This window comes from Nannobrachium achirus (genome assembly GCF_963921795.1).
Source record: "Nannobrachium achirus genome assembly, chromosome: 19".
Taxonomy (NCBI): Eukaryota; Metazoa; Chordata; class Actinopteri; order Myctophiformes; family Myctophidae; genus Nannobrachium; species Nannobrachium achirus.
In genome coordinates, this window is record NC_137826.1 from 61,570,909 (window position 1) to 61,583,747 (window position 12,839).

The following is a 12,839-nucleotide window of genomic DNA, read 5'->3' on the forward strand; positions in this document are numbered from 1 at the left end:
TGTACAGTATATGAGATAGTCTGGACCACTAGTTATATATGAACTAACTACTGTACCTACAGTATATGAGATAGTCTGGACCACTAGTTATATATGAACTAACTACTGTACCTACAGTATATGAGGTAGTCTGGACCACTAGTTATATATGAACTAACTACTGTACAGTATATGAGATAGTCTGGACCACTGGTTATATATGAACTAACTACTGTACCTACAGTATATGAGATAGTCTGGACCACTAGTTATATATGAACTAACTACTGTACCTACAGTATATGAGATAGTCTGGACCACTAGTTATATATGAACTAACTACTGTACCTACAGTATATGAGATAGTCTGGACCACTGGTTATATATGAACTAACTACTGTACCTACAGTATATGAGATAGCCTGGACCACTAGTTATATATGAACTAACTACTGTACCTACAGTATATGAGATAGTCTGGACCACTGGTTATATATGAACTAACTACTGTACAGTATATGAGATAGTCTGGACCACTGGTTATATATGAACTAACTACTGTACCTACAGTATATGAGATAGCCTGGACCACTAGTTATATATGAACTAACTACTGTACCTACAGTATATGAGATAGTCTGGACCACTGGTTATATATGAACTAACTACTGTACAGTAGATGAGATAGCCTGGACCACTAGTTATATATGAACTAACTACTGTACCTACAGTATATGAGATAGTCTGGACCACTAGTTATATATGAACTAACTACTGTACCTACAGTATATGAGATAGTCTGGACCACTAGTTATATATGAACTAACTACTGTACAGTATATGAGATAGTCTGGACCACTGGTTATATATGAACTAACTACTGTACAGTATATGAGATAGTCTGGACCACTGGTTATATATGAACTAACTACTGTACCTACAGTATATGAGATAGTCTGGACCACTAGTTATATATGAACTAACTACTGTACCTACAGTATATGAGATAGTCTGGACCACTGGTTATATATGAACTAACTACTGTACCTACAGTATATGAGATAGTCTGGACCACTAGTTATATATGAACTAACTACTGTACCTACAGTATATGAGATAGCCTGGACCACTAGTTATATATGAACTAACTACTGTACCTACAGTATATGAGATACTCTGGACCACTGGTTATATATGAACTAACTACTGTACAGTATATGAGATAGTCTGGACCACTGGTTATATATGAACTAACTACTGTACCTACAGTATATGAGATAGCCTGGACCACTAGTTATATATGAACTAACTACTGTACCTACAGTATATGAGATAGTCTGGACCACTGGTTATATATGAACTAACTACTGTACAGTATATGAGATAGCCTGGACCACTAGTTATATATGAACTAACTACTGTACCTACAGTATATGAGATAGTCTGGACCACTAGTTATATATGAACTAACTACTGTACCTACAGTATATGAGATAGTCTGGACCACTAGTTATATATGAACTAACTACTGTACAGTATATGAGATAGTCTGGACCACTGGTTATATATGAACTAACTACTGTACAGTATATGAGATAGTCTGGACCACTGGTTATATATGAACTAACTACTGTACCTACAGTATATGAGATAGTCTGGACCACTAGTTATATATGAACTAACTACTGTACAGTATATGAGATAGTCTGGACCACTGGTTATATATGAACTAACTACTGTACCTACAGTATATGAGATAGTCTGGACCACTAGTTATATATGAACTAACTACTGTACCTACAGTATATGAGATAGTCTGGACCACTAGTTATATATGAACTAACTACTGTACAGTATATGAGATAGTCTGGACCACTGGTTATATATGAACTAACTACTGTACCTACAGTATATGAGATAGTCTGGACCACTAGTTATATATGAACTAACTACTGTACCTACAGTATATGAGATAGTCTGGACCACTAGTTATATATGAACTAACTACTGTACAGTATATGAGATAGTCTGGACCACTGGTTATATATGAACTAACTACTGTACCTACAGTATATGAGATAGTCTGGACCACTAGTTATATATGAACTAACTACTGTACAGTATATGAGATAGTCTGGACCACTGGTTATATATGAACTAACTACTGTACAGTATATGAGATAGTCTGGACCAATGGTTATATATGAACTAACTACTGTACCTACAGTATATGAGATAGTCTGGACCACTAGTTATATATGAACTAACTACTGTACCTACAGTATATGAGATAGTCTGGACCACTGGTTATATATGAACTAACTACTGTACCTACAGTATATGAGATAGTCTGGAACACTGGTTATATATGAACTAACTACTGTACAGTATATGAGATAGTCTGGACCACTAGTTATATATGAACTAACTACTGTACCTACAGTATATGAGATAGCCTGGACCACTGGTTATATATGAACTAACTACTGTACCTACAGTATATGAGATAGTCTGGACCACTAGTTATATATGAACTAACTACTGTACCTACAGTATATGAGATAGTCTGGACCACTGGTTATATATGAACTAACTACTGTACCTACAGTATATGAGATAGTCTGGACCACTGGTTCTATATGAACTAACTACTGTACCTACAGTATATGAGATAGTCTGGACCACTAGTTATATATGAACTAACTACTGTACCTACAGTATATGAGATAGTCTGGACCACTAGTTATATATGAACTAACTACTGTACCTACAGTATATGAGATAGTCTGGACCACTGGTTATATATGAACTAACTACTGTACCTACAGTATATGAGATAGTCTGGACCACTGGTTATATATGAACTAACTACTGTACCTACAGTATATGAGATAGTCTGGACCACTGGTTATATATGAACTAACTACTGTACAGTATATGAGATAGTCTGGACCACTAGTTATATATGAACTAACTACTGTACCTACAGTATATGAGATAGTCTGGACCACTGGTTATATATGAACTAACTACTGTACCTACAGTATATGAGATAGTCTGGACCACTGGTTATATATGAACTAACTACTGTACCTACAGTATATGAGATACTCTGGACCACTAGTTATATATGAACTAACTACTGTACCTACAGTATATGAGATAGTCTGGACCACTAGTTATATATGAACTAACTACTGTACAGTATATGAGATAGTCTGGACCACTGGTTATATATGAACTAACTACTGTACCTACAGTATATGAGATAGTCTGGACCACTGGTTATATATGAACTAACTACTGTACCTACAGTATATGAGATAGTCTGGACCACTGGTTATATATGAACTAACTACTGTACAGTATATGAGATAGTCTGGACCACTAGTTATATATGAACTAACTACTGTACCTACAGTATATGAGATAGCCTGGACCACTGGTTATATATGAACTAACTACTGTACCTACAGTATATGAGATAGTCTGGACCACTAGTTATATATGAACTAACTACTGTACCTACAGTATATGAGATAGTCTGGACCACTGGTTATATATGAACTAACTACTGTACCTACAGTATATGAGATAGTCTGGACCACTGGTTCTATATGAACTAACTACTGTACCTACAGTATATGAGATAGTCTGGACCACTAGTTATATATGAACTAACTACTGTACCTACAGTATATGAGATAGTCTGGACCACTAGTTATATATGAACTAACTACTGTACCTAAAGTATATGAGATAGTCTGGACCACTGGTTATATATGAACTAACTACTGTACCTACAGTATATGAGATAGTCTGGACCACTGGTTATATATGAACTAACTACTGTACAGTATATGAGATAGTCTGGACCACTAGTTATATATGAACTAACTACTGTACCTACAGTATATGAGATAGTCTGGACCACTGGTTATATATGAACTAACTACTGTACCTACAGTATATGAGATAGTCTGGACCACTGGTTATATATGAACTAACTACTGTACCTACAGTATATGAGATAGTCTGGACCACTAGTTATATATGAACTAACTACTGTACCTACAGTATATGAGATAGTCTGGACCACTAGTTATATATGAACTAACTACTGTACAGTATATGAGATAGTCTGGACCACTGGTTATATATGAACTAACTACTGTACCTACAGTATATGAGATAGTCTGGACCACTGGTTATATATGAACTAACTACTGTACCTACAGTATATGAGATAGTCTGGACCACTAGTTATATATGAACTAACTACTGTACCTACAGTATATGAGATAGTCTGGACCACTGGTTATATATGAACTAACTACTGTACAGTATATGAGATAGTCTGGACCAATGGTTATATATGAACTAACTACTGTACCTACAGTATATGAGATAGTCTGGACCACTGGTTATATATGAACTAACTACTGTACCTACAGTATATGAGATAGTCTGGACCACTAGTTATATATGAACTAACTACTGTACCTACAGTATATGAGATAGTCTGGACCACTAGTTATATATGAACTAACTACTGTACCTACAGTATATGAGATAGTCTGGACCACTAGTTATATATGAACTAACTACTGTACCTACAGTATATGAGATAGTCTGGACCACTAGTTATATATGAACTAACTACTGTACAGTATATGAGATAGTCTGGACCACTAGTTATATATAAACTAACTACTGTACAGTATATGAGATAGTCTGGACCACTGGTTATATATGAACTAACTACTGTACAGTATATGAGATAGTCTGGACCACTGGTTATATATGAACTAACTACTGTACCTACAGTATATGAGATAGTCTGGACCACTAGTTATATATGAACTAATTACTGTACAGTATATGAGATAGTCTGGACCACTAGTTATATATGAACTAACTACTGTACAGTATATGAGATAGTCTGGACCACTGGTTATATATGAACTAACTACTGTACAGTATATGAGATAGTCTGAACCACTGGTTATATATGAACTAACTACTGTACCTACAGTATATGAGATAGCCTGGACCACTAGTTATATATGAACTAACTACTGTACCTACAGTATATGAGATAGTCTGGACCACTAGTTATATATGAACTAACTACTGTACCTACAGTATATGAGATAGTCTGGACCACTAGTTATATATGAACTAACTACTGTACCTACAGTATATGAGATAGTCTGGACCACTGGTTATATATGAACTAACTACTGTACCTACAGTATATGAGATAGTCTGGACCACTGGTTATATATGAACTAACTACTGTACCTACAGTATATGAGATAGTCTGGACCACTGGTTATATATGAACTAACTACTGTACCTACAGTATATGAGATAGTCTGGACCACTGGTTATATATGAACTAACTACTGTACAGTATATGAGATAGTCTGGACCACTAGTTATATATGAACTAACTACTGTACAGTATATGAGATAGTCTGGACCACTAGTTATATATGAACTAACTACTGTACAGTATATGAGATAGTCTGGATCACTGGTTATATATGAACTAACTACTGTACACTTATGAGATAGTCTGGACCACTGGTTATATATGAACTATCTACTGTACAGTATATGAGATAGTCTGATGTACAGTAGGTGTGTTCTATATATATTCTATACCAAATCTGTGCCCAGCAGAAGCTCTCTAATTGGAGGTAACATAAGTCACATATAACACACATAATGCAATGGTATAAACCTTGGTATAAATGACTAGTAGGCTGTCATCATCATGATGTCATCTTAACAAACTGTTTTCATTTTGTGGGTCAGACTGCATACTAACAGATAAAGTGGTGTGTGTTTACCTGGGTGGGGGGGCAGGAAGTGATGTCAGAGGTGGGTGTGTTTACCTGGGTGGGGGGGCAGGACGTGATGTCAGAGGTGGGTGTGTTTACCTGGGTGGGGGGGCAGGAAGTGATGTCAGAGGTGGGGGGTGGGGGCTTCTCTCCTGACTCCTCCCCTCCTGCCTCCACCTGCCCTTCCTCATCATCACCATCATCATCATCATCATCATCAGAGGTGTGGCCTGTTGTACCTGCAGACACACACACACACACACACACACACACACACCGTATACATACATCATAATACATAAATATATACACATATATGTACACATCATGTACCTACACACACACACACACACACACACACACACACACACACACACACACACACACACACACACACACACACACACACACACACACACACACACACACACACACACACACACACACACACACACACACACACACCATACCTTCTCTGTGGGGGGGCGGGGGGTTCTCTGACTCTTTGACCTCTGTCTCCGGGTCAACGACCTTGGGGTCAACGACCTTGGGGTCAACGACCTTGGGGTCGGGCATACGGCTGATGTTGATGAGCGCCCGGGAGGAAGTGACATCATCAAGCCACACTACGTTACCTAGGAGACCAAACACCCATTCACTGCTTTAGTTTTATAAATAATAACACTTTTATTTCTTTATTTGATTAAACTTTAGTATTATTATAAATAATAACACTTTTATTTCTTTATTTGATTAAACTTTAGTATTATTATAAATAATCACACTTTTATTTCTTTATTTATTATTATAAATAATAACACTTTTATTTCTTTATTTGATAAAACTTTAGTATTATTATAAATAATAACACTTTTATTTCATTATTTGATTAAACTTTAGTATTATTATAAATAATAACACTTTTATTTCTTTGATTAAACTTTAATATTATTATAAATAATAAGACTTTTCTTTATTTGTCAGTAAAACATGATTAAAATGAGTATTAACTGGATTACTGCTTCAGTATGTGTATGTGGGTTTGTGTAGGTAGGAAGGTATATATATGTGTAGGTAAGTACTAAGTAGGTATATATATGTGTAGGTAAGTACTAAGTAGGTATATATATGTGTAGGTAAGTACTAAGTAGGTATATATATGTGTAGGTAGGAAGGTATATATATATGTGTAGGTAAGTACTAAGTAGGTATATATATGTGTAGGTAGGAAGGTATATATATGTGTAGGTAAGTACTAAGTAGGTATATATATGTGTAGGTAGGAAGGTATATATATATGTGTAGGTAAGTACTAAGTAGGTATATATATGTGTAGGTAGGAAGGTATATATATATATATGTGTAGGTAAGTACTAAGTAGGTATATATATGTGTAGGTAAGTACTAAGTAGGTATATATATGTGTAGGTAGGAAGGTATATGTGTATGTAGGAAGGTATATATATATGTGTAGGTAGGAAGGTATATATATGTGTAGGTAAGTACTAAGTAGGTATATATATGTGTAGGTAGGAAGGTATATATATATGTGTAGATAAGTAGGTATATATATATGTGTAGGTAGGAAGGTATATATATGTGTAGGTAGGAAGGTATATATATGTGTAGGTAGGAAGGTATATATATGTGTATGTAGGAAGGTATATATATATGTGTAGGTAGAAAGGTATATATATGTGTAGGTAGGAAGGTATATATATGTGTATGTAGGAAGGTATATATATATGTGTAGGTAGGAAGGTATATATATGTGTAGGTAAGTAGGTGTATATATATGTGTAGGTAGGAAGGTATATATATATGTGTAGGTAGGAAGGTATATATATGTGTAGGTAAGTAGGTGTATATATATGTGTAGGTAGGAAGGTATATATATGTGTAGGTAAGTAGGTGTATATATATGTGTAGGTAGGAAGGTATATATATGTGTAGGTAAGTAGGTGTATATATATGTGTAGGTAGGAAGGTATATATATGTGTAGGTAGGAAGGTATATACTGTATGTGTGTAGGTAGGAAGGTATATATATATGTGTCCATTATACCTCCCCTTTAATAATACCAATTTGTATTGTATTTTATATCATTTTTATTGTTGATTCGTCGCCTTTCCAAGGAGATTGAGTTTGTAAGCATCAGGCATTCGTGGAATGAACAACACAGCCAAACGTGTGGTCAAAATGGCCTGGCAGGCCTGCAATACTGTTCTTTTGGTGTTCACCTTTGTTGCTTGGAGCATTGAATGATTGCACTCTTCCACAGTAATAAGGAAAAGAAAAAACAACACATATTGGCCATTTTTACACTTTGTTAACACTTTCCATGCCAGGCCAAAATGGCCCCAAGGTCCCTGTGCCAGGATTTTGATGTTTTTCTTTACTATGCAATGAAAAAATAAATATTTTTTTTTTAGATTTTCTTCCCCACAGAAACAGACACAGTTGTTGTGATTCAGTGGCAAAAATAATTTTGTCAATCAGACAAATGGTTCCAGAGATAGAGCTGAATGAATCAAAAAAAGTGTCCATCCACTAGAATGGACACACATTTTCTCAATCAGCTAAACGAGGGAGCCAACACACAAACAGAGAAAAGCATCTCTCTGATCTCAGGTCATTTTGACATCTTTGAAAAAAAAAAAAAATGAAAAAAATAATCAATTTTTATTATATACGTCAAAATACGTCATTGGCACTGACGGCTTTTGGCCCATTTACGTCAATCTACCTCTGTGGCATGGTAAGAGTTAATGTTAAGCTCAGTGTCAGGGAAGCCCAACACGAGAGTAAATGCCAGCAGAACAGAATTGCAAGCCATTTTGGCAAACTTTCAGCGCTACCCACACGTTTGGCTGTGTAGCTCATGCCTCGAATGCCTGATCCTTACAAGCTGTACCTCGTTGTAAAGGGGACAAATCAACAATGAAAATGATATAAAATACAATACAAATTGGTATTATTAAAGGGGAGATGTAATGGAACGAATCAAGTTTCCTTTCTTTTTGTGCTGTGTTTATATATGTGAAGGTAAGGTACAGTAGGTAGGTGTATATATATATATATATATATATATATATATATATATATATATATATATAGTAAAGGTAAGGTATATATATAGTGAAGGTAAGGTAAGGTATATATATAGTGAAGGTAAATACGGTAAGGTATATAATAGTGAAGGTACTTACAGGAAGTATTGTCTATCCATTCTATGTGAGCAGAGGATATATGTGTAGGTAGGTAGGTAGGTAGGTAGGTATATGTGTAGGTAGGTAGGTGTATACAGTATAGTGAAGGTAAGGTATATAATAGTGAAGGTAGATAAGGTAAGGTATAGTGAAGGTACTTACAGGAAGTATCGTCTATCCATTCTATGTGAGCAGGAGGATATATGTGTAGGTAGGTAGGTATATATATAGTGAAGGTAAGGTATATATAGTGAAGGTAAGGTACTTACAGGAAGTATCGTCTATCCATTCTATGTGAGCAGGAGGATATTCCTTGAAGTAATCAAAGATGTCCTGTGTTGACATGTCGTCCACACCGGACACATGGAGAGCTTCTAGACGCAGGTTAGGAACCGCTGTAGTAGTTAAACACACACACACACATGTACTGTTACTGTTACTACTGGAACCACTGTAGTAGTTAGAATAGACACATGTACTGTTACTGTTACTACTGGAACCGCTGTAGTAGTTAGAATAGACACATGTACTGTTACTGTTACTACTGGAACCACTGTAGTAGTTAGAATAGACACATGTACTGTTACTGTTACTACTGGAACCGCTGTAGTAGTTAGAATAGACACATGTACTGTTACTGTTACTACTGGAACCGCTGTAGTAGTTAGACACACACACACACACACACACACACATGTACTGTTACTGTTACTACTGGAACCGCTGTAGTAGTTAGACACACACACACACACATGTACTGTTACTACTGGAACCGCTGTAGTAGTTAGAATAGACACATGTACTGTTACTGTTACTACTGGAACCACTAGTAGTTAGACACACACACACACACATGTACTGTTACTGTTACTACTGGAATCGCTGTAGTAGTTAGAATAGACACATGTACTGTTACTACTGGAACCGCTGTAGTAGTTAGACACACACACACACACACACATGTACTGTTACTGTTACTACTGGAACCGCTGTAGTAGTTAGACACATGGAGAGTACAGTAGTTAGACACATGGAGAGTACAGTAGTTAAGACACATGGAGAGTACAGTAGTTAGACACATGGAGAGTACAGTAGTTAAGACACATGGAGAGTACAGTAGTTAGACACATGGAGAGTACAGTAGTTAGACACATGGAGAGTACAGTAGTTAGACACATGGAGAGTACAGTAGTTAGACACATGGAGAGTACAGTAGTTAGACACATGGAGAGTACAGTAGTTAAGACACATGGAGAGTACAGTAGTTAGACACATGGAGAGTACAGTAGTTAGACACATGGAGAGTACAGTAGTTAGACACATGGAGAGTACAGTAGTTAAGACACATGGACAGTACAGTAGTTAGACACATGGAGAGTACAGTAGTTAAGACACATGGAGAGTACAGTAGTTAGACACATGGAGAGTACAGTAGTTAAGACACATGGAGAGTACAGTAGTTAGACACATGGAGAGTACAGTAGTTAGACACATGGACAGTACAGTAGTTAGACACATGGAGAGTACAGTAGTTAGACACATGGAGAGTACAGTAGTTAGACACATGGAGAGTACAGTAGTTAGACACATGGAGAGTACAGTAGTTAGACACATGGAGAGTACAGTAGTTAGACACATGGAGAGTACAGTAGTTAGACACATGGAGAGTACAGTAGTTAGACACATGGAGAGTACAGTAGTTAGACACATGGAGAGCTTCTAGACGCAGGTTAGGAACCGCTGCACACACACACACACACACACACACACACACACACGTACATGCACACGCACACACACACGTACATGCACACGCACGCACACACACACGTACATGCACAGACGCGCGCACACACACACACACACACACACACACACACACACACACACACACACACACACACACACACACACACACACACACACACACACACACACACACACACACACACACACACACACACATTACTAAGCAACATGATTTTTAGATCGTTCGTAGATCAGCTATTTTCATAATGTAATCATATTTAATAATAATAATAATAAATATAGCTGCAAGCAGTGATAAAGTGGCCAAGCCAGGAAAAAGTAGGAAAGCAAGAAAAGTTGGAAAAGAAATCAAAGAAAAACTAGTAGCAGTGTTCCGAGGACAGGTCTCCGGCAGGTCAGGTAGGTTTTTTTGGCCTCCTGGTGGCGCTATAACAGGCCAATGTGAGAAGGGTGCCATCTGTTCCTTGACCTAGTGGGATTGTGCGTGCACAATTTCACACACATTGCAGGCTGTGTTCATGATTTGAGGCTCTTTTTGGCCACTTTATCGCTGCTTGCAGCTATATTTAGGGCCCGAGCACACACAGTGTGAGGACCCTATTGTATTTGCAAAGATTATTATTCTTCTTCCGCCGAATGAATCGCGTTTTTGAGCCGCAAAACGTACTCCAAAAGTTGCGCAACTTTGCACACACATCACAAGTGGCGAAAAATTTCGTATTTAAAAAAAAAATAAAGGGGGCGTGGCCTAATGGCTCAATAGCGCCCCCTACAAAACTTTGTGCCTCAAGCCCCACCATACGGTTTCACCTACATGTACGAAAATCGGTACAAATCTGTATCATGTCAGGACTCACAAAAAAGTCTCTTGGCGCCATGTCCGAAACCAAACAGGAAGTCAGCCCTTTTGACTAATTAGTGGCGTTTTGGCGCATTTTTGGCCGTTTTCACAGGTCGCACTTTAACGAACTCCTCCTAGGGGGTTAATCGGATCAACTTCAAGTTCGCTCGGCATACTCAAGATACCTTAACGATGAAAAGTTATCAAAATCGTGAGTTTTCGTAAAACGGCGTGCCCGTGGCGAAGGGTCAAACTTCCTTCACCAAACAGGAAGTGCCCCCTCTTCTGATTGGTCCATACTTGATTGTTCCTTTTTTTGGCTGTTACTCATCAACCGTTTATCGTACAGAGTTGTGGCTGGTATCATATGACTTGACTAAGTGTCCTTAACCTTAATTGACGCTTCCTTCGCCAAACAGGAAGTGCCCTTCACCAAACAGGAAGTGCCTCTATAACTCATGAACCGTTTGTCGTACAGACTCGCGGCTGGTGTCATATTTTTTTTTTCCTCAACATTTTTTTTTCTCACATTTTTTTTTTCTCAAAATTTTTTTTTCTCAAATTTTTTTTTCTCAAAATTTTTTTTTTCTCAAATTTTTTTTTCTCAAAAATGTTTTTTTTCTCAAATTTTTTTTTCTCAAATTTTTTTTTCTCAAACATTTTTTTTTCTCAAAAATGTTTTTTTCTCAAAAAAATTTTTTTCTCAAATTTTTTTTTGAGAAAAACTTTAAACTATCGTTAAAGTGCGACCCGTGATAACGGCCAAAAATGCGCCAAAACGCCACTAATTAGTCGAAATGGCTGACTTCCTGTTTGGTTTCTGATTGGCTGCTGGCCTTGTGACGTGGGTAGAGCTGCGAGGGCCCGGTCATCGCTGCTTGCAGCTTTAATTATTATTATTATTATTATTATTTTGTGTGTGCACTTCATAGGCATGTTAGATAAAGGTCCTTCATAGGCATGTTAGATAAAGGTCCTTAGATTGGGTTAGGGTTAGGGTTTATCTAACACTTCATAGGCATGTTAGATAAAGGTCCTTCTCCTTAGATTGGGTTAGGGTTAGGGTTTATCTAACACGTTTTACAAACTGCTCAAAATGATATAACGCCACACTTTGGCCATTTGGGGTAAGATTGGTTTCAGTGATATTTGAACTAACCCTCTACACTATTTCATCATGAAAATGTGAC

At 37.0% G+C, this 12,839-nt stretch overlaps 1 protein-coding gene across 2 annotated transcripts in view; it reads right to left on the bottom strand.

Moving 5' to 3' along the window:
* Positions 1-12,839, bottom strand: part of ncbp3 (nuclear cap binding subunit 3) — a gene marked incomplete at its 5' end in the record, with an annotated part of 58,995 nt that overhangs the window by 19,886 nt on the left and 26,270 nt on the right. For both annotated transcript variants that reach the window (XM_080748914.1, XM_080748913.1), the window contains 3 exons: positions 5,928-6,067; positions 6,299-6,463; positions 9,308-9,433. In XM_080748914.1, coding sequence (XP_080605040.1) covers positions 5,928-6,067; positions 6,299-6,463; positions 9,308-9,433 — 431 coding nt within the window. The remainder of the gene's footprint in view (positions 1-5,927; positions 6,068-6,298; positions 6,464-9,307; positions 9,434-12,839) is intronic.